This window comes from Solanum dulcamara, chromosome 9, assembly GCF_947179165.1.
Source record: "Solanum dulcamara chromosome 9, daSolDulc1.2, whole genome shotgun sequence".
NCBI lineage: Eukaryota > Viridiplantae > Streptophyta > Magnoliopsida > Solanales > Solanaceae > Solanum > Solanum dulcamara.
In genome coordinates this window covers 38,718,299-38,744,818 of record NC_077245.1, presented here as the reverse complement: position 1 = coordinate 38,744,818, position 26,520 = coordinate 38,718,299, and the positions used below count along the sequence as shown (strand labels likewise).

General features: G+C 39.0%; 1 protein-coding gene across 4 annotated transcripts in view; it reads right to left on the bottom strand.

Annotated features, from left to right (window-relative positions):
* LOC129904547 (uncharacterized) overlaps positions 1-26,520 on the bottom strand; it is a 77,033-nt gene that overhangs the window by 5,809 nt on the left and 44,704 nt on the right. For all 4 annotated transcript variants that reach the window (XM_055980105.1, XM_055980106.1, XM_055980107.1 and 1 more), the window contains 9 exons: positions 14,860-15,003; positions 14,634-14,741; positions 13,857-13,964; positions 10,770-10,877; positions 10,562-10,672; positions 2,964-3,127; positions 2,387-2,849; positions 556-663; positions 413-471 (listed from right to left, as the gene is read on the bottom strand). In XM_055980105.1, the coding sequence (XP_055836080.1) occupies positions 413-471; positions 556-663; positions 2,387-2,849; positions 2,964-3,127; positions 10,562-10,672; positions 10,770-10,877; positions 13,857-13,964; positions 14,634-14,741; positions 14,860-15,003 (1,373 nt within the window). The remainder of the gene's footprint in view (positions 1-412; positions 472-555; positions 664-2,386; positions 2,850-2,963; positions 3,128-10,561; positions 10,673-10,769; positions 10,878-13,856; positions 13,965-14,633; positions 14,742-14,859; positions 15,004-26,520) is intronic.

Below are 26,520 nucleotides of genomic sequence, written 5' to 3'. Positions count from 1 at the left end.
CCCTTCCCGGACCCTGCGTGAATGCGGGACGCTTCGTCCCGACTGCACTTTTTTTGCATATTTACATGCATGCCTCATCGATTTAAATTACAACTTAACAAAAAGTAATCACAATTGGTCCATTTTGCCTCAACTCTTGAGTAACAAATTACTACAAATTCCCAACCTATTTGTTACTCACTTCAAATAAGACTATGATCAGGATATCGCTCTTAAATTAATAACAACAACAACAACAACAACCCAGTGAAATCCCACAACATGGGGTCTGGGGAGGGTAGAATGTACGCAGACCTTACTCCTACCAAGGTAGGACGGCTGTTTCCTGGAAACTGAGAACTAATAAATAATAGACAAACCAGTTCCAGGACCAGCCTCCCTTCCGCAAGGCATGAAAAGATCAAGCACTTACCTGTAACCATGCTTTGTATAAATAGCCATCAACTCAGAAAAGGCTGGCAACTTCCTCAACTGCAGAAGGGAAAACAAACATAATGTAGAAAATAAGTATCTTTGATTGTTTGAAATGCTGCAAAAAGAAGAAAAGAGTAAAACCTTTTGCCACAAGTTAGTAACTTTATCAACAAGTGAAACAGACAAACTTCCTCTATCACCGCCTTTTACTTTACACATGACGCGCACAGCAAACAGACAAGCAGCAACCTGCAAGCACTATCACTAATGATTAAAGGCATACTCCTTTGATGTATTACCAAGGGACAATAAGAAGAAGGATTCCAGAAAAAGCCTCATATCAATTAAAAAGAGATGAGCTGTTTTGAACAACCCCCTTCACTCTGAAGCCTGAAGGTGATATTTTTAGAACAAATTCAGAAGAAAAAAACATTAAGCCGAGTTTACATGAAAAACTGAAAAGTCCCTAGAGAGTTGAAAAGGCGTCTGATACAACCCTAGGAGAACCATACCCTAAAAGCTAGCTATTGAGGTAGGAGAGTGATGAGGGTGGCTCTGATACCATTTGTATCAATCGTTTAAGAGCCACCCATTACCCTCCGTAACAGAATACTAACAGTTCATTGTCAGACTCGTATCTCTTTTAACATTTAAAAAATTCTGATACTATACCTTAGCATTGTGACACACCCTCAAACTCAAGGTGAAAAAACCATTTGCTTATTTCAAAAAGGAATATGTAATAAAGAGTCACCAATTATTGAAGAATCACAAGAAGGTCGTCCGAATAATACTCCCTTTGTCCCAATTTATGTGGCGCACTTCCTTTTCTAGTCCGTCCCAAAAGGAATGTCACCATTTTTATAATTAGAAACAATTTTTAAGTTTAAAATTCCTCCTTTACTCATAATGAAACAATTTATAGCAACACAAATAGTCAAGGAGGATTTTAGACCACAAATTTCAAGTCTTCCTTCCTTTCTTAAACTTTGTGCCAAGTCAAACGGTGCTACATAAATTGGGACAGAGTATCACAGGAACAAGTGCCAAAACTTGACAGAAATGTGCAGCACATTGCAGGCCAAGATTTGGCTGTGGGAATCTTGGAGAACATTTGTCAAAAGAATAACTAAAATAATGGAAAAAAGCAGCAGTTCCATCCAACATTCATAGAGGAGATATCCTCCAGAAGAGTCACCGAAAAAGATGTGGTGCCACTGAAACATTTACCAGGGAAAAGGAGAGGTGCCTCGGGAAGAGCCACTGGTTAAAACACAGAACCTCGAGGATAGGCATAGTGCCGTCAGGATGGTCAAAAGAAATAGGAATAACACCGTGGGAACAAACACCGGGGTGATGAAAGATATAAAACTGTGAAAAGAAAGAAAGATTTGAATTCACAAACCACATGCAACATTTAATAGGTTGAAGATGCTAACTGCTAAGGTCTTTATCGAGATCTTATAGGCTTTCGTGTCATTCGAGAAAACAAGAGGAGAGAAAGTTGCATTGTTGACTTGATAATTTGATGAACACACCATACATCTATTATCTGTGTCAAACATTACACATGTATGTTTGTCCAATGTGGAATAAAATTGAAGACTCAACACCTCTTAACACTTCATGTCGCAACTTGATGGGTATTCTAACTCAAACATTCTAGCTCTAACACATTATTTTGCAACTTATTTAATTGTTATACTAATTTCTTTCGCCTTCTCATGGCCCTAGTTAAGAAAATTAAAACCTAGCTTAAATCCAAGCAACTATAAGGGTTCAACTTCAATCCAAAGGTACAAATAGGCTGGCAAAGTGCAATAGAATGCCTCTGCCACTATACACATGCATTATCAGCATGAAGCTGAAAGTCGGAACTAGCAATGATGTAAGCTAACATAAACCAACGTGGAGACTTAGTTACTACGTACAATCAGAATAGAAAACAAGAGTTCCAGGAAATACAGCTCACCCTTGCACGCAGCTTTACAGAATCATCATACTCAAATGAAACAAATGTCTTGATAGTCTCCGCATCCAATGAGCTCCCACACCACACTCCAAAAATTTCCTTCAAATTACATGAACTTTCAGCTGTTGCTACATTACAGCCATCTGACCCATTATTTAAAGATTTGGAAGATTCCTTTGTGATCAACTCAGAATGTAAAATCTTTTTCTGCAAGATCATTTCACAGGCCACAACATCCAATACATTATGTTGACACTGATATCTGTATGCCTGGTTTTGGAGCTCCAATTTGGTCGCGCTTTCAGATTGGCAACTCTTCTTACCAATGGAAAGCACAACAGAATTCAGTAGCTTTTCCCAAAAGTCTGAATTTCTCAGCTTCTTCAGAAGATTTGTATAATGAGCAGCTCCTTGCCATAATGCTTTTAGGAAGTTTAGCACATTACACATTATACGCGATTTGCTGAAAGAAACCAAAAAGAAGCTCTTAATGAAATCATTAAGTACCTCAACAATTAAACGTCGCAAGAAATAATGAAACAATTTATGGCATAATAAAAATGACTAGAAACCTTACGTCATCACAAGATCATCAGATCTTTTAACATAAATCCACATGCAATCTAGCATGTTTGCAGTATTGCACTGTAATGCAGCATTGTTGGCTGGATGATTGTCACCATTGCATGATTCAGAAATTGGATTTTCTTCCAAAGCGATCAAAGCGGTAAGAAAAGAAGCCTACGAAAGAATGATTTACAATTTAAATACCAGAAAGGGCCAAAGATTATGATCTTTTCATACCCAATTCAGCGCTTAAAACTAAATCTATTACACAGTAACAACAACAACAACAACAACAACCCAGTGAAATCCCACAACGTGGGGTCTGGGGAGGGTAGATTGTACGCAGACCTTACTCCTACCAAGGTAGGACGGCTGTTTCCGAGAGACCCTCGGCTCAAAAAAAAAAAAAAAAAAAAAAAAAAAAAAAAAAAAAAAAAAAAAAAAAACGGAAAAGGGGGTCAGATAAAGTTAAAAAAATTCAAAGCGCTATAGAAAAATAAATCACGAAGGCATCACAGATAAAATAGAGTAATCAAAAGTACTGAAAGCAATAAATAGTAACAGAAATAGCAGAAATGAGAGTACAAGGAATTGTAATGTGCTAGTGCGCCTATGAATAGGGAAGAATAACGATACTATGTACTAGCCTTCTACCCTAATGTGGGTCCTCCACAGCCTCCTATCTAAGGTCATGTCCTCGGTAAGCTGTAACTGAGCCATGTCCTGTCTAATCACCTCTCCCCAATACTTCTTCGGCCTACCCCTACCTCTTCTGTAGCCATCCATAGCCAACCTCTCACACCTTCTCACTGGGTCATCTGTGTCTCTCCTCTTCACATGCCCAAACCATCTCAGTCGCATTTCCCGCATCTTGTCTTCCACCGAGGCCACTCCTACCTTGTCCCGAATAGCCTCATTTCTAATCCTGTCGCTCTTGGTGTGACCACACATCCATCTCAACATTCTCATCTCGGCAACTTTCATCTTTTGAATGTGAGAGATCTTAACTGGCCAACACTCTGCCCCATACAACATAGCCGGTCTAACCACCACTTTGTAGAATTTGCCCTTAAGTTGTGGTGGCACCTTCTTATCGCATAGCACTCCGGAAGCGAGCCTCCATTTCATCCACGCTGCCCCAATACGATGTGTGACATCATCGTCAATTTCCCCGCTGCCTTGCATGATAGACCCAAGATACTTGAAACTACTTCTCTTTTGAATAGCTTGGGCACCAAGCTTAACTTCCACGCCAACCTCGTGAGGTGTCTCACTAAACTTGCACTCTAAGTACTCTGTCTTGGTCATACTCAGCTTAAACCCTTTAGACTCCAAGGTATGTCTCCAATCCTCCATCTTAGCATTAACTCCACTACGAGTCTCATCAATCAGGACTATGTCATCCGCGAAAAGCATACACCATGGCACCCCACCTTGAATTTGTCGCGTCAATGCATCCATTACCAAGGCAAATAAAAATGGACTTAGAGCTGATCCTTGATGCAACCCCATCTCAACTGGGAAATGCTCTGAGTCCCCTCCTACTGTCCTTACCCTGGTTTTGGCTCCCTCATACATGTCCTTGATCACCCTAATGTATGCCACAGGTACATCTTTAGCCTCCAAACATTTCCATAGTATCTCTCTTGGAACTTTATCGTAGGCCTTTTCTAAGTCGATGAATACCATATGCAAGTCCCTCTTCCTCTCCCTATATTGCTCCACCAGTCTCCTCATAAGATGGATGGCTTCTGTAGTTGAGCGTCCCGGCATAAATCCGAACTGGTTCTCTGAAATAGACACGCCTCTCCTCACCCTCATCTCCACCACTCTTTCCCACACTTTCATAGTGTGGCTTAGTAACTTGATACCTCTATAGTTGTTGCAACTCTGGATATCCCCTTTGTTTTTGTATAGAGGGATCATTACACTCGACCTCCATTCTTCGGGCATCGTTGCCGTTTTAAAGATGACATTAAATAACCTAGTCAGCCACTCCAAACCTACCAAGCTGGCACTCTTCCAAAATTCCCCAGGAATCTCGTCAGGTCCGGTTGCTCTTCCCCAGCGCATCCTACGAACAGCACCCTTAACCTCTTCGACCTTAATACTCCTGCAATATCCAAAATTGCGACGCCTCTCTGTATGTTCCAAATCTCCCAACACAAAGTCTCTGTCCCCTACGTCATTCAAGAGTTTATGGAAGTATGACTGCCACCTCTGTTTAATGAGAGTCTCTTCTACCAATACTTTTCCATGCTCGTCCTTAATACACTTCACTTGGTCCACATCGCGTTCCCTTCTCGCCCGCACCCTGGCTAGCTTGAACAATTTCCTATCCCCACCTTTTTCTTCTAGTTCAGCATAGAGGCGTTCAAAAGCTATCGTTTTTGCCGTCGAAACAGCCGACTTCGCCTCCTTCTTCGCCATCTTATAAAGTTCCTTATTCGTCCACTCCTCCACCTCATCCGTGCTTTCTATCAACTTCGCGTATGCCATTTTCTTTGCTTCCACCTTCCCTTGCACTTCTACATTCCACCACCAGTCCCCTTGATGTCGACTACGACTGCCTGTCGAGACTCCCAACACTTCCCTTGCTACAACCCTAATACAACTAGTCGTCCTATCCCACATACTGTTCGCATCCCCACTACTATTCCAGGCCCCCATGCCCTTCAATTTCTCTCCCATCTCTAAAGCACTAGCCGTGGTCAAACTCCCCCATCTGATCCTAGGTCGATCATTCCCGACCCTCTTCTTCCTCGTCATCTTGATCCCTAAATCCATTACCAAGAGCTTATGTCGGGTTGTAAGGTTGTCTATCGGAATGACCTTGCAGTCTTTGCACAGACCTTTATCATCCTTCCTAAGGAGTAAAAAGTCTATCTGAGTCTTAGCCACCGAACTACTGAAGGTTACCAAATGGTCCTCCTTTTTTGGAAAATTCGAATTAACTATCACCAACCCAAACAGTAACAAAAAATTAAATTAATACATTTTAGTGACATCTAAAATGATAGGAACCGTTTCTGTGAGAGCTGCCATTTAAAAAGGAAAAGGAAACTTAAATTAATACATTTTAATGACATCTAAAATGATAGGAACCGTTTCTGCTAAGTTGCGCGGACTCTTCACCTTCAATGCCTCACCCGTGTCGGATTCTCCAAAAATACACTACTTTTGGAGGATCCGACACGCACCCGTTGATATTTTTGAAGAGTCCGAGCAACATAGCGTTTCTGTGAGAGTTGCCATTTAAAAAGGAAAAGGAGCTAGTGTTGTATACAGAAAAGGGGTTAATTGGAACATCACACTATGAAGGAGTACAGGAATCTATGACTGGGAATTATTTGAGCTCCTACACCTCTACACTTATCTGCTGCAAGGAAATCTGAACCCAACGGCTACAGATAGGATAAAATGGGGCAATCAGGCCGAAAGCAACTACACTTGTAAAGAAGTTTACCAGCAATTAGCAATTATGCTCCTGCAACTCCATGCTAGACAACTGGCCCTGGAAACTTATTTGGAAAACTAAGCTACCCTCCAAGATCATCTGCTTCACCTGGTTAGTTCTAAATGAGGCATGTCTCACCCTGGATAATCTGAAGAAAATAATATTCCAGCTCCCTAATAGATGTTACATGTGCAAGAAGGAAGCTGAACGTCCTGGTCACCTTTTCCTACATTGTGAAGTTGCTTCTGACTTCTGGCACATGTTTTTGGGTCTTTTTGGTCTCACATGGGTCATCCCATACTCAGTTAGGGAAGCCTATATGAGTTGATGTTAATGGAGAATCGATAAGGCCATCAAAAAAATCTGGACAATGATACCTACCTGCATTTTTTTGGTGTATATGGACAGAAAGGAACAAGAGATGTTTTGATGGGGTCTCAACTCCAATATGTTCTTTAAAGGTTAAATGTTTTGCTAGTTTATTTTTCTCGTCTAGTTTGCATCCCGTTGACAGTTCAATCAACTTCTGGATTTTATTAACATTTTAGTTCTGGCATCGCGATGTGGACCAAGTGAAGTGCATTAAGGACGAGCATGGAAAAGTATTGGTAGACGAGACCCTCATTAAATAGAGATGGCAGTCCTATTTCCATAAACTCTTGAATGAGGAAGGGGACAGAGACTTTGTGTTGGGAGATTTAGAACATACAGGGAGGCGTTGCGATTTTGGGTATTGCAGGAGTATTAAGGTCGAGGAGGTTAAGAGTGTCGTTCGTAGGATGCGCTGGGGAAGAGCAACCGGACCTGACGAGATTCCTGGGGAATTTTGGAAGAGCACGAGCTCGGTAGGTTTGGAGTGGTTGACTAAGTTATTTAATGTCATCTTTAAAACGGCAACGATGCCCGAAGAATGGAGGTCGAGCATAATGATCCCTCTATACAAAAACAAAGGGGATATCCAGAGTTGCAACAACTATAGAGGTATTAAGCTACTAAGCCATACTATGAAACTATGGGAAAGAGTGGTAGAGATGAGGGTGAGGAGAGACGTGTCTATTTCAGAGAACCAGTTTGGATTTATGCCGGGACGCTCAACTACAGAAGCCATCCATCTTATGAGGAGACTGGTGGAGCAGCATATGGAGAGGAAGAGGGACTTGCATATGGTATTCATCGACCTAGAAAAGGCTTATGATAAAGTCCCAAGAGAAATACTATGGATATGTTTGGAGGCTAAAGGTGTACCTATGGCATACATTAGGGTGATCAAGGACATGTACGAGGGAGCCAAAACCAGGGTAAGGACAGTAGGAGGGGACTTAGAGCACTTCCCAGTGGTGATGGGGTTGCATCAAGGATCAGCTCTTAGTCCTTTTTTATTTGCATTGGTGATAGATGGATTGACGCGACAAATTCAAGGTGCGGTGCCATAGTGTATGCTTTTTGCGGATGACATAGTCCTGATCGATGAGACTCGCCACGGAGTTAACGCTAAGCTGGAGGATTGGAGACATACCTTGGAGTCTAAAGGGTTTAAGTTGAGTAGGACAAAGACAGAGTACTTAGAGTGCAAGTTCAGTGAGACACCTCAGGAGGTTGGCGTTGAAGTTAGGCTTGGTGCTCAGGCCATCCAAAAGAGAAGTAGTTGTAAGTATCTTGGGTCTATCATGCAAGGCAACAGGGAGATTGACGATGATGTCACACATCGTATTGGGGTAGGGTGGATGAAATGGAGGCTCGCTTCCGGAGTGCTATGTGACAAGAATGTGCCACCAAAACTTAAGGGCAAGTTCTACAAAGTGGTGGTTAGACCGACTATGCTGTATGGGGCGGAGTGTTGGCCAGTTAAGACTTCTCACATTCAAAAGATGAAAGTTGCTGAGATGAGAATGCTGAGATGGATGTGTGGGCACACCAGGAGCGACAGGATTAGAAATGAGGCTATTCGGGACAAGGTAGGAGTGGCCTCGGTGGAAGACAAGATGCGGAAAATGCGACTGAGATGGTATGGACATGTGAAGAGGAGAGACACAGATGCCCCAGTGCGGAGGTGTGAGAGGCTGGCCATGGATGGTTACAGAAGAGGTAGGGGTAGGCCGAAGAAGTATTGGGGAGAGGTGATTAGACAGGACATGGCGCAGTTACAGCTTACGGAGGACATGACCTTAGATAGGAGGGTGTGGAGGACCCACATTAGGGTAGAAGGCTAGTTCATAGTCTCGTTATTCTTCTCTATTCATAGGCGTAGTAGTGCATTACGATCTCTTGCGCTTTGACTTCTGATTTCTGTTATTTCTGTTATTATTTATTACTTTCTATGCTTTGATTACTCAATTTTACCTGTGACGCTTTCATTATTTATTTAATCGTTATTTGTTATTAGTATTTATTTATTTGTATTTATTTGTTATCTATTCGTTATTTGTTTGTTGTTTTTCTCATAAAGCTTTTAATTTTCTATTCTTATCTAACATTTTTTTTATGCATTTATGCTTTTACTGAGCCGAGGGTCTCCAGAAAACAGTCGTCCTACCTTGGTAGGAGTAAGGTCTGCGTACATTCTACCCTCTCCAGACCCCATGTTGTGGGATTTCACTGGGTTGTTGTTGTTGTTGTTTAGTTCTGGCATAGTCTGTTTTTGTTAGTTGCCAGGTTTATTGTAAACTTCAAATATCTTGTAACTACTGCATCGTCTTGATATTATTTTTAATGAAATGACTTAATTCATCACAAAAAAAAGGCTAATAATAAGGTGTCGTACAACACATTTTGAATAGACTGTCTCAAAATAAAGCCCATATATCAAATAAGCCACTTTTAACCACTATGAAGGTATATTTCAGTGAGTACGTCAAAGTGACCACATTAAACGGCAGAATACAGAATTAATAGCACACTAAATTTTAAAAAGCCAATAAGCTTTACAATGACGACTCAAACATTCAAAACAATTCAGCGAGGGACTTCAGTTATCTAGTGAAGAAAAGATATTCATTCAGATTCCAGATTTGCCAAACAACCCATCAGTAGAGCTCTTGAGAGAGTGGGTAAATAAAGTAAAGGCATCATCACTGTAAAGAAATGGATCTAAGGAATAACTCAACCTCAAAAGCTAGCTCATAGGGTGAGGATTGTTCGAGTTCATATAAGGAGACCAATTGCCTATCCCTTTTCTGATGTGGGACTTCTTAACACTCCCCCTTACGCCCAGACCTCATTAATTGGAGCGTGGACAATATAATGTAAGGGCTCAACATCAGTGAACAAAGAATTGGATTGGTCTAGCTCTCATACCATATTAAATTAGGCTTGGGCCTAACTCACACCCCAAAAGCCAGCTCAAAGGGAGCAGGATTGCTCAAGCTTTATAAGGAGCCCAGGAATCCATCATCATCACCCCCCCACCCACCCGGATCCGGACATTCTTTTTATCTGGGGTTCCTCTGTCCAGTCCAGTGTGTGCACATTCATGGATTGGGGGTATTTGCACCCCCCGTGCTCGATTTCCTAGTGGCCCACATTGGGCTTGGCTCTGATACCATGTAAAAAATGGATAATGGGCCTAACTCAACCCAAAAGCTAGCTCATATAGGGTGAGGATCGTCCAAGTTCATATAAGGAGACCAATTGCCCATCCTTTTTCCGATGAGGGACTCATTAACAATGACGAATGACTGGTTTGTATAAACACACATTATAAGTTACAGATGCGTGGAGCAAGGAGTTTACTTTTTCCACTCAGTTGCTTAAGATAAAAATGGGTACAAGAAGCTATTTATCAACTTTCACCTCCATTGTAACAAAACACTAAAGATAACATGAGCAAGTGCTGCAGAAGCTTTGAATAAAGATGTATTATATAGTCACTAAACCATTTTTTTAATGACCATAAAATTGATTTAGGAGGCAATACGATCATAATACAGCAAGCTGTCCTTCATTTGTTCCTTCATATAATTGGTGGGATATTTCTATATCAAGGTAAAACTTGGGATAGAACTAACAGAAAACCATCCATCTTTCATCATTTTGTACTTTACCCATGACCTTGGAAAAAAAAATCAACTTGGATCAAACTTGAAGCTCAAGGGCTCAACGACTTTAGGCTGCAGATTATGAGCTCAAAAGGAAAGTAACAAGTGACAAGTTACCTGATAGCGTGCAGCAGAAGAAAGCATCTTGAAAGTAGCAATTATGAGATCCTCACTTTCTACTTTCTCTTGACAAAGAATTCTACAAATGGTATTTTTAAAATTATAGATCTGCAAATGCATTTGTTGAGATCAGTTAAAATAGCTTACTTTTATTTCACAAAATATTAAACTTACAAGAAAAATAATACCGATATTAAAGCTAAACCTGCTTGTCATCCAGACCGAAATATACATTGCTAAGTGCATATGATTGTGACTCGTCTCCAATAAAAAACAACCTGGAGAGCAGTCTTGCTGCACCCACCTGTATCTTCTGCATTGGCAGCAGACGTTTGCATTTAGCGCAGTTTTAAACCATATTAGACCTTGGAATTACTTCACTGAAACCTATTTCGGTTTCCTTTTGAATGCCAAGAACTCTATTTTGACCAACAGAAGATTATTTCTTGTAATTTCTGATACAACCCGGAAATGAAAAGGTTGGGAGAAGTAGATAGATGCAACCTTTAACTAAAAGAAGAGTGCACAGAAGAGTGCTAAAGCTTCAACAAAATAGAACACATACATGCAATAAATGGTTTTGATTTTGCTCATCATCAGAAACCTGTTTACCCGTTTTATACTTTTTGAGGGTTTTTTTTCCCACCCCACAAAAATGAAAGACCTTGATGCAGCACAGAAGTTTTTTCCAGAAACATTCTGCAAGATAAAGTTCTTTCTTGTAGTTTACACAATCCTAAAGTTCACTATTAGGTAACCAAAAAAGGTTGATTTCATTTTAAACTATAAAAACAAATCCATTTTATTTCTCTTTGCAGTTGGCATTTAGGTTTTCATAAGAATCTTGTCACATTTCATTGTAGAACCTAGTGTTTCTTAATACTTTAGGCACACATAAACCTGAAGCTATGTCACTTCCCCCTCTTAGAGAATGTGATGTACTCAAAGCGCTAAGGCATGCACCTCTGCTTTTAAGAGGGTGGCACTAGACAATAAATAGAGTTGGCAAATCAATATATTGATTATTAACACAGCATTATGAATGAATTATGCAGATATTAGGAACAGAAACTAGAAATTGCAAGGAAACTAGTAACCGGAAACTTGGGCAAATTTACATTTAATCAGAAAAATGGTTCTTGAAGTTTACTAACTTGATTTTTTGCTTCATATATTTTACCTAATTTATTTTTCAATTGTCTTTCTGAAACAATAATTGTTTATGTTAGTCAAAAAAAATTGAGAATGAAAATGTTAATGTTAGTAAATTTTTCTTGCATTATATACCGAATGTAATATTCTTCATTAGCTCTTTTCTTTATAATCCCATCTTTAATATGCTTCAAGCCCCAGAAGCAGGCCTTGCCGTTTTTCTACATTTTCCTGTTTTAAAGAGAATGTCACATTTTTATATTGGCCGGTAGTCTAATAGACAACTTCTACTTGCACCAGTTTGAAGTCCCAGCCACCCCACTCCATGGAGTTTCATCCGGACACTTCAACTCGTTTAAAACAAGTATTTTAAACCCCTCCGATAATGTGTGTTCCTCACTTGCCCAGAGATGGATGAGACATCAGATCCACATCACACGAAAAATTAAAGAAAGATTAAAGGGGCAGCTCGGTGAACTGAAGCTCCCGCTATGCGCAGGGTAACATATTTGTATATAAATAAAAGCACTGTATAATCATCCTACTATTAAACAACTCCTCTATCATCTACAAGGACTCTAAAACATCAAAAATTGATTCATGGTCTTCTACACATACTCCTTTACACCAAAAATACACAAGTACCAAGCACTTCATCTTTATCTTCAAAGCATCTATTGTTCATTTCCTCCCATATTTCCACCAGATACAAGTTGAGACAACCTCCCATCTCTCCTTCTGAATAGAGTAACCTCTTTCTCTTTTCCAACATGCTAGAACTATGCTCCTAGGCATGCTCCAACTAACACCTCTTACGCTAAGAAACATCCTCCATAGTTGAGTAGTCATATTACAAAGTAAAATGATGAACAATTGTCTCTGCATCTTCTCCACAAAGGTGGCATCTAGAGCATAACTGATATTCTTTCTTGTAAAGGTTATCATGTGTGGTAACACACAGGTGAAGCATGCTACCTTGTATGGTATTTTCACCTTCCATGGACAACATTCAATTTGATTGTTAGAAGTGTACAACGCCTTGTACACAATGTTAACAGTAAAATTTCTTGCTTCTCCCCACTTCATCTAATGCTATGCTCAGATGTTGAAAGTTCCCTGACCTGTCTGCCAGCTTATCTATTTCCCAATCATTAAGTGGTGTTCTAAAAGTGAGCTTCTAGTCTTGATTGCACCACAGTTCTCCTACTGATGCCTCCTATTGTAGAGAAAGTATATACATTTCTGGAAACCTCTGTTTCAAATTTCAATGGTCCTTGATCTAAACAGTTGTCCTCCCAGAAAGCAGTCTTCATGCCATTACCTATTTTGAGATTTGTCTTTTCCCTGAGCTTGGGTCAAGGTTTCTTATTGTTTTCCACAGACTAATTTCATATGGACCATTACACTTTTAGTTGACAATCTTCCTTCTCTGTCATACTTTTCTAGAACCACCTCCTTCCATAATGAATGCTCATCAATCTCCATAGCCAAATCATCAATAAGCTTTGGTTTTGGACCTTTTAAGTTTTTGATGCCCAAACCCCTTTTCCCCTTGCTGACCATAAGAAAGTTCCACTATACCAGATGTATCTTTTTCTTGCCAATGTTACCTTCCCATAGGAAATTTCTTCAGAGTATCTAGTTTATTGAGCACACCGACTAGAATAGTGAACAAAGACATCAAATAAGTAGGCATAACATCTAGGGCAGGATTTATAAGACTTAGCCCCCCCCCCCCCCCCAATTGAACTATATTGGCTCTTTCAATTGGCTAATTTCATTTCACAATACTCCAAGGTGCCATTCCAAATATCCTTTGTCTTGCGTTTGGCTCCCAAAGGCATCCCTAGATGGGGAAACAGGATTTCAGTACTGAATCAGCACAACACCTGACCTAAATAGGAAAATCAGCACTGATGCCAAGATAACACAGGAAGAATAGGGACTCACAATCTTCAAAACCTTAACACCGTAAGAAGCAGTGAACTAGTGAAACTGTATTATCGCAACAATTACAAGGGTGACATCAAAGTGAATGCATTAATGCTGTAGGGAAATGAGCACAAAATTCCTCAACTCAGAAGAAATTTGGCAAAACAAGAAAGAAATTGCTTTTAATTAAATAGTGATGACAACATACATGATTTCGGAAGAATGACATCAGTGATATCGCAGCAGTAACCACAGGCACTGGTTTTGCCGTCAGTGACATGACGGCTTGACAAAAGATAGTGAAACTGGGCACAACCTGAAATGAACCACAAGCAGGTCTTAGTTTTTTCTGTCAAACATCTTCACAAAGTCAAACAAGATGACGGATATCTGTGACTATCGATCTTCTGAAAATGAACTTCTGTCAGCCTATGTGCTGTATATTTTATTTAATAGACTGCTTCCAGCAGTAAAGGAAGCAGGAAATCTCTGAAATCTATAAATATCACAGATGAGAGAGAAAAATAAACAACTCAACAGGGTGTAGGCATGAGAAAAAATACCAGACAAAGATCATAATGTCCAAGTTGGGAGACCTTTCGCTTGATTAACGATTAGAATGTTTTATGCAGATCTCTCCAAAAAAAATGCAAGAATCATTGGCGTCTAGTTTTGCTGACAGCAAACTCAATCTGGAACCCCAGAAAAAATAAACTCGAAGAATTGAGCTCAAATAAGTAAACGCACACTACATTATTCTCATCCTCTCTCACCCACAAAAAAGCAGTCATCCCAGGATGAATTTCTCAAGCATTTTGGTTCCTATTGAAATTAGCTAGTAACAGACGAGGAAGATTTTGTCTTTATTCAACCTGCGGTGGAATGGAACAGGGGCGCAGAGATTGAAGAAAAGTGAACTTTCTTCCAAATGCATGCAACCCTTCAAGATGTTTATAAAGAGATGCAAAAAGTTTATGAAGCATACCCTTGAGTGATCAGAAAGCATACTGGAAAGAATATCCAATCCCAAGATAATAGCATGTTGTAATCCTTCGATATCTGTCAGCCCATAAAGCCGGCTAAAATAGAGCTTCTGTTGAAGAAAACATAAAGCAATGGTATCAACTGTGGATCCTGCATGCTGGCTAAAGATTCAGCGCACATTAGAGTTTATTAGCATATTTAAGGGAACAACAGGTTGCAAGATGCACCTCCAGGCCATCTGAAGTTGTGCAAACAAGTCGAAAGAGTGCATTGTGGATTGAAGAATCACCAAACAAAATATCCTTGACCACTTCACCTAGTTTCTGCATATATGCAATTGACAAAATGCATTTCTTCAAGGCTTCAAGCACCTAAAAGCAAATAAATAACAAAGTCCATCTTCCTTAGCATTCAGACGGTACAATTTAAATGATTATAAAGTCAATTTGTAACATAGAATGACTCAGTAAACAAATCAATAACAACAGCATACCCAGTGTAATCCCACAATACGTAATCCCACAAGTGGAGCCTGGGGATAGTAGAGTGTACACAGACCTTACCCTACCTTTGCAGGGTAGGGAGGTTGTTTCCACTAGACCCTCAGCTCAAATGAAAAGAAGAATCCGAAACAGGGTTGCAAGGAAATTAGATAGCAAAATTACAGGATATTAAGCAACAGAAGCTACGTGAGTACTAAATAACACTACTAATAAATAAATACTGCTGGATATTCCACCATCTGAAAAAGATGGAGTAGGATTCACACAGTTACCTTTCACCCGTCAACAACAGAAACCACATTACTCAAGATAACATTACACCTTTTCATATGAAATACATATATGCATCTGTCTGAGTGCATTGATATTAGATAGCAGCCTGAGAGTACTATAAAGAACGAGAAAAGAACATCTGCTAATTGATCATGCGAGCTGATGAAACCTGTCAAAATACACTCCGATCTTTTGGCTAAACTCCATCAAATTCCTCAATCAATATCAACAAGATGTCGTGACCACTTAGGCTTTGTTTAGTTTGATTTGAAAGTAAACTAAAATAAGCGGCGTTTATTCAAATAATAAAATGGAATCTACTTCTGTAAAGCCCTGTAAATTAATCCTAATTAATTTGAATTAATCACAAATATAAGTGCAATTTAATTAGCATCAAAGTATGTGCGAGCCCGCACGAGGATAGAAAGGTCATTAATACTTGGAGATATGTGCAACATGTGTTGGAAGTGGTTTTGATTAATGGGAGTGGCCAAAACTGGAAAATAATGCAAAGAAAACAAGAAGACCTACAGGGGTTCCTGTGACAACCTCACAATGTGAGGCAAAATCTAAGGTCCCAGGAGGTTGCGCAGTGACTTAGCACCGCGAGGTAGTGCAAAGGAGACAAGGGGACCTTAACGGATAGTTTAGTTCACTAGTGTGTCAAAGTGTGCCCATTGTGCACAGAATATAATTCTGTATCGAGTATTGGGAGGGGGAGGGTATTGTGTAGTAAAACCTCCATTTGGTTTTAGTATTGTACAAGTTCATGAATTGGGTAGGGAATTTTATATTGTTGAATGAATTCCCAATCTCTCCAACATTGCCAGTGACCCTGCCTCTGGCCATTTCACAGTACAGTGAAGGAAACTCTTGGGCTCCATGATTCAGAAAAAGTGTCCAAAATTGGGAATTAGAAGAACTGATGAGCTTACTTGCTAAGTCTTAGCTAGAGGAATGCAACATCAATAAACAAGCCGAGGATAGTATGCACTGGGGTACATAAAGGAATGGTATTTACTCAGCGAAAGCATGCTATGCACACATGAGCTCCTGCAATGAAATCACAGAAAGTTGGCCATGGAAGCGAATATGGAACACCAAACTGCCTCCACAGATAAAATGTTTCAGCTGGACAGCTCTATATCAAGCCTTTTCGACACAAAACAACCTCAGCAAAAGAAGTATACAAACTGTGAACGGGTGCTATAGACTATATGTGCATGCAGCAGACTGAATCCAACAGCCATATCTTCTTGCATTGTAGAGTAGCTGGGGATATCTCAAGTATATTACTCACTATTTTGGGCTCTCATGGGTCATGCCTATCTGCACCAAAAGTGCTTACGAGAGATGGAGTCTCTGGAAAGTTGATATTGCGATCAAGAAAATTTGTAACAAGGTTCCAGCCTGCATTTTCTGGGTTATCTGGATTCTGGAGTGAAGAGAATTGCAGATGTGATGTAGTATCAACTCCTACCCACACCCTTAAGACTATGGTTGTGTTCGGTATGGAGAAAAATGTTTTCCATGGAAAAGGGTTTCTTGAAAAATGTTCTCTAGGAAAATAAGTGAGTTTCTTGCATATTTTCTTGTGTTCAGTAGGTAAGCAAAAAATATAATTTTAAAAGCATTTGTATATAATTCAAACAAATGCTATGGGAGGTGGGAATGAGAATGTAGGGGTGTGGGAAGGGGGAGATGAGGGCTATGGGGGTGGGGTAAAGATGAGGTGTATTGGAGGGTGGGGAGGACACAATCAACGTGGAATGTCACTAGTGCAACTGGTTTTCCCTACTTTCATCGGAGAAGTCATTTTCCTCATTTTTAAGGAACTTATTCTCTTAGAGAAAATGTTTTCCAAAATATTTGACTAACCGAACATGAGAAAATTGGAAAGCATGAACACACCCTAGATGTCTTTTACTTTTATTTAGCTGCCAGAATCTCTCTTTTGTAACCTGCCTTTAAAATTTTCTGGACTTCATTAGCTCTCTTATAATTTAGGAAGTATTGATGGAGTTGTCCCTATCTTTTTGAGTCCTTGCATCTTCTTGATGTCTCTTAATGAAACTTCTTACTTCATCAAAAGAAAAGTTCATGAAATGGGTATTTTTTAAGCTAGGGTTAAAACGGAGAAGAAGATAAATAGTGGGAGTGTGAAATATATTAGCTTGATCGGAGGAAGGTACAAAATCATCTTTAAACTTATCACTAAGGCTGAAAACTGTCATGGGGAATAGTAGATGAACACCAAATGGCCTTTTTTGAAAGGAAGGCAAATTATAGATGTAGCTTTATTGGTCAATGAGCTGGTGGACTCTAGTGTGAAACAAGAGACACCCGTTATCATGTGTAAGCTTGATATTGAGAAGGCCTATGATCATGTCAACTGGAATTTCCTTCCTAAAATTCTAAAAGATACTCCCTCCGTTCCATATTAGATGGGGATCTTACTAAAAATAGTTGTCTCATATTACTTGATCACTTACTAAATCAAGATAGTATTAATTAAAATTATCCCCATTTTACCCTTACAATTAATATGGCTTTTTGAATGTGAACAATTCTCAATACTAGATATTCCTATACTCTATGTATATTTTTTCTAATTTATTTTTATGTGCATTGATATAAACAAAGGGCAAAACAGTAAAGTTAATCAATCTATTAATGATTTCTTAATTACCGTGTAAAATAGAAAGTGCCCATCTAACATAGGACGGAGGGAGTATGAGTTAGCAACAAATGGATCAGATACCGCATATCCAATGTGAAATTTTCACTCATCGTAAATGGAGCACTGAAGGTTTTTTCTGGTCCCAGAGGATATTGAGGCAGGGGGACCCTGTATCTCCCTCTCTATTTTTACTAGCAATAAAGGCTTAAATCACATAATTAGGATTGCAAATGGAAAAGGATGGTTGAAGGGTTTCAATGCTCAGATAGTCAGGGTTGATGCTTTGGAGGTTACACACATCCTATATGCAGACGGCCCATTAGTTCTTTGTGAAGCGGCGGAGATTCAGGTCAGGCATCTAAGGGCAATTCTCACCATTTTCGAAGGCATTTCTAGATTACAATACAAAATGGAACATTTGATCATCAATATTTTGGTGAATTCTCCGATAGGTAGTGTTTCTTGGTTGTGTTGATGCTAGCAACGAATCTACCGATTCCACCAAACTCTACAACTTGTTTTGAGAAGACTATTGTTGTACAAGTTATCACTCATACTGCTAGTGAGAATGTTAAAGCGGGTGACATGACGATGGGTGTGTACCCACACATATAATGGACTCCATGTGCTGCCCATTGCATCAATTTGATGTTCGGTGACATATTCAAGATTAACTCATATGCTTCAAGTAATATAACTCTCCTCTCCTCTAACTTTCTTTACAGTTAATTATTAATACTTATTAGCTACTAATTACTATAATATTACTTTTATAGCTTTTAAAAGGCCATCAAGATCTATTCTTACATTAGTCAAAGACCATTGGTGTTGAACTTGATGAAGAAATTCACAAATAATAAAAATTTGGTGACACTTGCCAAGACAATATTTGCAATGGCCTTCTTAACTTTGCAAGAATGTACATGCAAAAGACAAACTTGAGAACTATGATTCTCTCAACCAAATGAATGTCAAGTAGATTTGCAGAGGAAATTTCGAGGAAAGAAGTTGCCATCCAGCTTATTCCTGCAAACTTTGAATGATGTTCTTTGGGCACTTATAGTTGGTGGTCCTTTGATCATTGTGATTCGTTTGGTGGATGGAAAAAACCCACCAATGGGCTATAATTATAAAGCAACGAATAGAGACTAGGAAACTATTGAACGGCTTTTTGTGAAGTTCGGAAGCAATATGAGAAAGTGTTTGAAATCATAGATATAATGTGGACTGACCAACTCCATCGGCTTTTGCATACAACAAGCTATATTATGAACCCGAGATTGTTTTATACTTCCCAAGAAAATGATACTTTATATTTAGAATTGTGGAGGGATTACCATAGATGTGTTGAGAAGATGGTCACCAATATAGCAACACAAGATGTACTAGTCGCTAAGCTTCCAAAGTACAAAATGCAGATGGGATGTTGGGTTGTGGTCAAGCTATTAAAGCCAAAGACATAAGGTCACCATGTAAGTGAGTTGGTTTGGTTGTCTTTATAGCTTGTTGAATTTTTACTTTAGTTACTGCAGTAATTTTAAGTTTAATAAGTTGCTTAAGTTTAGAAAATTCGAATTTTAAATTTCTATTAGATAGATTAGTTTGTTGAGATATTTTAGTTAGTTTTGAATTTAAATTATGCAGATTTTTTTTAAGTTGGCTATTTGAAGCCTTCCTACGCTTAATAAAAATATTGAAAGACATTTCAATTCAAAGAGAGTCATTTTAACCTTTTTTGCTACCCCATCTTTTAAAAAAAACTAGCATAGCTTTACTTAAGTTATTTGACTTATTTATACTTATTAACCTTTAAATTTATTTTTCTACAATTGAAAAGTTGTCGCTATTTGGTAGTCCAACTCCAGCCTTGCAAAAAGTTTTTCATGAAAGTATTAACTCTAACTTGTAGCTCATCTTGATGTGAGCGAAATTTAAGTGTGTTGGAACATATGAGAAGAAGATTTATTATATCTTAATTTCTATATATATTATTATTAGTATCTATTAATTAAGGTCATGCAACTTATGCGTAGATTCATTCCAAAAAGGGGAATAGGCTTGCTCTATCCCGTCTCAATGATCTAGTGTACATTAAGTACAATAGAACATTGAAACAGATGCTCGTGATATCATTGATGCAATTACAATGGATAATATTGATGAGGCAAATGAATGGTTAGTTGGATGTCCCGAAGATCAAGAAGATGAACAAGTATACAAGAGAGGTGATCTTGATTCGGGTATTGTTTCTACGACAGTTGGAGCTAACAAGAATATATATGGTCTAAGGGAAAGTTCTTCAAGTTCAAGGCCACTGTACAAGGGCAAAGGAGTACATACTACAAGTTCAAGTCAGACTCGGACCCTAATTGATGAAGAATCTGAGGACGAAGATGAGGAGTGTAGAATCTTAGGAATTATATAGCATAGGTGTAAATATAGTAGGTAGCTTCTCTTACTTCTAGATTTACTACCATTTTAATTAGGTATTGATTTGTATTGATTAGGTATTGATTTCCTTTCCTTTTTAGGACATGTATACGTAGTTATATAAACCTGAATAGCTTGTGGGAATAACCAAGCTTAGTTCTCTCTCAAACTTGTCTTTTCACATGGTATCAGAGCTTTTTTAGTGAGGAAACAAGAATAATAAAAGAACAAAATAGTTGAGAATTTTTTCCAGCAAAACCTCCATTATACTGCAACTCTAACACTCTTGTAAGGTATTATGCATATATTAGTACCACCATTACGATGGAAATCCTCGCGGCGTGTGGTGTTTTCCAGCCACTTTTCTGATAGATTTTCTTTCCAGCAACTTTTTCCGGTGAGACAGCAAGTATTTCTAGTTTTCTAGATCTATTCTTCAGGGGGTTTTCCCATAATTTACAGGGTGTTTTGCCAGAATTTGCTTAATTTTTGGACACTAATAGATCTGTTTTTCATGCTCCCGAACCTGATATGTTTAGCGCTAAATCTGTGGGTTCCAGCAACCCAAACCATGGCATCACCACAAAACCTTTGAAAGGTAGTGCAAACTATTTAACTTGGTCCTCTGTTCAGTTATGGTGCAAGGGGCAAAGTGTTCAAAATCACTTGGTTACACAGGCTAAGGATATTACTGAAAAAGATAAGGGCGAATGGGAGAAGATTGATGCTCAATTTTGTAGTCTGTTATGGAAATCTATTGATTCAAAGTTCATGTCATTATTCCTGACCATTCCAAACTTGCTTCTTAGTTTGGGAAAAGGCTCGTGGGTTACACAAATGACATATCCCACTTTTCTGATGTGATTTCTCTGTTGACTTACCTTAAAAAGCAGGACTTGGATATGTCGACTTATCTTGGACAGATTCAGGCGGTTATGGAAGAATTTAATGAGTTAATGTCTACCACCCCAAGTGTTGAAAAGCAATTGGAGCAGCGTCAGAAGATGTTTCTAGTTACACTTGTTGGACTTCCATCTGATCTTGACTTAGTGCGAGATCAAATTTTGGCTAGCTCTATTGTTCATGTTATGGATGACCTTCTTGCTCGACTGTTACAACTAGCTCCACCACCTATGTCATCTAGTTATCAGGTGGCACCTGCAGATTCTTCTGTTCTAGCATCTCAGACTGGAAATCGACATGAAGGCTGGTATGGGAAACAACAACCAAGATGTGGCTATTGCAACAAATTGGGTCATACCCGTGATATGTGCTACTCTCTACATGGTAAACCAAAGAATACTCATGTTGCTCAAACTGAATCTACTGGTAATCCAACCAATCAACTGTTCTCTTTGTCTGAGGTAGAATACAATGACTTTCTAGTATCAGCCGAGTAAGCAAAACATCTTCATCAATAGCTTTTGTTGCCCAAGTTGGTGATCCTATTAATCCAGTTGGTTGTATCTCACAGTCCATCACACTTGGCCCTTGATTCATGGACTCAGGCGCTTCCGACCACATTTCTGGTAACAAATCTTTATTGTCTAATATTACTTACTCTCAGTCCCTTTCCACTGTTACATTAGATAATGGCTCTCAAACCATGGCAGCCAAAGTCCATCAAGCCAATCCTTACCTTCCTTGACTCTAAAGAATGTTCTTTTTGTCCTTGATTTTCCATTTAGCCTCCTGTCAATAAGTCATTTGGCTAAGGCTTCAAATTGTTTCGTCTTATTTTCTAGTGACTTCAATGTTATACAGGACCTCAGTACGGAAAGGATGATTTTAAGGGGCATGAGTCAGATGGACTTTATTATCTCAATTCTCACAGATCCACTACATGAGACCTCAATCAAGCAAAGGTGGCAAGCTTACTTCCACAGACTCCTAAATAAAAAAGGAGACAGAGACATTGTACTGGGTGATTTGGCGTACTCTCATAGTCTTCGAGACTTTGGGTACTGCAGGTGTTTTAAGGTTGAGGAGGTTAGACGTGCTATTAGCAGGATGAGAAGGGGAAGAGCGACCGGGCCCAATGAGATTCCGGTAGACTTTTGGAAAACCACTGACAAGCAGGTTTGGAGTGGTTGACTAAGTTGTTTAATGTTATTTTAAGGACTGCTAAGATACCTGATGAATGGAGGTGGAGTACTATGGTTCTATTGTACACGAACAAAGGTGATATCCAAAACTGTAATAATTACAGGGATATCAAACTACTAAGCCACACTATGAAGATCTAGGAGAGAACGGTGGAGATGAGGGTGAGGAGAGAAGTGTCAATCTCAGAGAACCAGTTCGGATTCATGGTGGGACGATCGACTATTGAAGCAATCCATCTTATGCGGAGACTGGTGGAGAAATTTAGAGAAAGAAAAAGGGATCTCTATATGGTGTTCATTGACCTTGAAAAGACTTATGACAAAGTTTCGAGTGATGTTCTCTGGAGGTGTCTGGAGGCTAAAGGTGACCCGATGGTGTATATTAGGGCGATAAAGGACATGTATACTGGAGCCAAGACTCGGGTTAGGAAGGTGGAAGGTGACTCCAAGTATTTTCCTGTTTAGGTAGGACTACATTAGGAATTTGTGCTGAGCCCTTTTCTTTTTTCCTTGGTGACGGATGAGCTGACACGGTCTATTCAGGAGGAGGTCCCATGGTGTGTGTTATTTGCGAACGACATAGCTTTGATTGATGAGACTCGAAACGGAGTTATTGATAGGTTGGAGGTTTGGAGACAAACGATGGAGTCCAAAGGGTTCAAATTGAGCAGGACCGGGACCAAAACAAAATACTTGGAGTGCAAATTTAGTGTTGTGATAGATGAAGAGGGTAGTGAGGCTTGCCACCCAACCTATCCCAAGACAAAAAGCTTTAAATATCTTGGATCCATCATCTAGAGTAGTGGGGACATCGATGATGATGTCATGCACCACATTGGGGCAGCATGGTTGAAATGGAGGCTAGCCTCTGGAGTCATGTGTGATAAGAAAGTACCACCTAAACTTAAAGGTAAGTTCTACAAAATGGTGGTTAGACCAGCATTGTTATATGGAGTGGAGTGTTGCCCAGTAAAGAACTCTCATGTTCAGAAGATGTATGTTGCGGAGATTAGGATGCTGAGATGGATGTGTGGACACACTAGGAGTGATAAGATCAAAAATGAGGTTATTCGGGAGAAGGTGAAACTGGCATCTGTGGTCGACAAGATGAGAGAAGCAAGACTGAGATGGTTACAACATGTGTAGAAGAGGAGTGTCAACACCCCAGTCAGAAGGTGCGAGCGGTTGGATTTGGGGGCTATGTGTAGGGGTAGGGTAGACCGAAAAAGTATTGGAGCGAGGTGATTAGACAAGATATGGCACTACTCCATATCACCGAGGACATGACCTTAGAAAGAAAAGAGTAGAGGTCGCGGATTAGGATAGAAGGCTAGTAGGGATAGAATGGTGTCTTGTCGTGTGTCGGTTTAGGGTGGTCGTAGGTCTAAGCGTGCCTTTATAGTTGTCTTGATATTGCCTTTGATTATCGCAGTACTTTTCTATAGTTATAGCTATAGTTATTGTTCTTATCTTGTAAATTTTGCATTGCATTGCATTGCATTTTATTTTTATTTTTATTTACTTATCTATTTATATTTATTTTTATTATTTATTTTATTTTTTTCATTATGCTATATATATTATTTTTCTCTTGTACTCGGAACTGTGACTTTTGAGTTGAGGGTCTTTCGGAAACAGCCTCTCTACCTCTATGAGGTAGTGGTAAGGTCTGCGTACATCCTACCCTCCCTAGACCCCACTTGTGGGATTTCACTGGGTATGTTGTTGTTATTGTTGTTCTCACAGATCCACTACAGTTTGTTCAGTCTCAGACTCTCCAGATTTAATCCACAGATGATTGGGACACCCTAGTTTATCCAAACTTCAAAAAATGGTACCTAGCTTGTCCAAATTGTCTAAGTTAGATTGTGAGTCATATTAATTGGGGAAGCACACTCGAGCTACTTTTCCACGTAGTCTTAACAATCATTTTGAGTCTCTTTTTCATTTAGCTCATTCTGATATTTGGGGTCCTAGTAAAGCCAGTTCTACATTAGGTTTCAAGTATTTTGTTACTTCCATTGATGATTACTCAAGGTGCACTTAGATATTCTTAATGAAAGATCATTCTAAAATATTTTTCATATTTCAAACTTTGTCTTGAAATAAAAAATAAGTTTGATGTTTCTATTCGAACTTTTCGTAGTGATAATGCACGTGAATATTTATCATCTCAATTTAAACAATTTGTCTTCCCATGGAATTCCTCATCAAAGATCTTGTTCTAATATTGCACAACAAAATGGGATTGAGAAAAAAATAGGCATATTATTGAGATTGCACGCATTTCTCATACAAGCAAATGTTCCAATGTGTTAGTATTGCTTTTCTTATGAGTTATTGAGTCATTCAAGTTCTCGACTTTTAGTATCTACCATCTATTTTAGTTTTTGAATTGAAATATTTGCTAATATGTTGTTATTGCTATTGAGATTTTAGTTGTTATTTATGCAATTAAATATTTTAAGTTTTTGGTATTAATTTACGCCTCACTTCAAAAAGTTGAATGCATCGCCTCTCGCATCTCATCTCTCGTCCCACCACAAGGCGAGGCAAACCTTTGTTGCCTTGGGTCATCCAAAACACTGCACTACATTCATGTCTGCAAGTCCTGACAATCAGGTAGATACGTCACCTCAATAGTGTTGTCGAGGTCCAGCTAATTGATAAGCTCCATTTTCTTCGGAGTTGCCAAATGCAAAGTTGTAGCAGTCTTTTGTTGTATATGGTTGATGGGTAGGTCCCAACTATATTACTCTTGGGATTGTATAGTTGTACGTTGTCAGTCGTGTTGGACTTATTACTTTTATACTATCAGCATGGCAAATTTGTTGGACTTTGTAATAAATCTAGCCATCGTGGTCCTAATATCATGGTGGCCTCAACAGCCTGCATAGCAATTTTGTGTTATAGATAATATGGTGGCCTTGAAAGCCCGCATAGCGATTATTATATATTTTTTGTGAACTATTTGGAAAGTTCAATTACTATTGTTGCAAGATTATCTTATCGTGGCCTTGCCAAACAAGGCTCCTAATAAGCTAAGATATACTTGTTTGTATTTGTTAAGAGTAGTTGGTATATGCAGTAGTGTACATGTCCAGCAGGGTGGGCTCAAGGTCAAGTGTGGCACCGGGTGCTAGTTGTGCCTCCCAAGGTTAGTGCGTGACAAGAAAAATCCGCCAGTTCAAGACATTAGCAAATACAACAGCTCAATAACCACTAAATTTGTGCATCAGCCACATCTCATCCAATCAAATAATATACTCATCTCGACGTATGAATTGGAGCATAAGAGACAAACATATGATTAGCTGGTAAGCTTAGTTCACAAATTAAAACATCACTAAAAATTATTTATGCTCTCAAAGAACTATAACCACATTGTGCAATCCACAATACAGGGCTAAGTTCCCAATGATAAACCTCCAATGTTTGTTGATCAGATCCGACATCCTTCAAAAATGCTATCACATGTTGTATCCTCCAAAAATGCATAAACTTTGGAGGATCCAACACGCACCTCATAACATATTTGAAGGATCCAAGCAAAGTAGCCTCCATTGTGTCTGAGATATAATTCAATAAGCATTAAACTACTTCTTAGGTCTAAAATGTATCATGTATCCACTTTTTTGAGTCTGGAATAAAATTCAACTAAGTGTTGCTTAAACAACTTTTTTGGTACTTTGGAATGCAATATTTTCCATGTACTATCATCTACTGTCAAAATCTCTTTATACAATTTCCAAAAATTCTCTATGCAGATTAGTGACGTGATCTCTCAAAAAGAAAAAGCGACAGCCAAATTTAGTGCATGAATTAAATTAAATAAACATGACATTCCTCAAATTTGTCCAAAGTAAAAAATTATTATTGTAATGGAACTTCAATAAC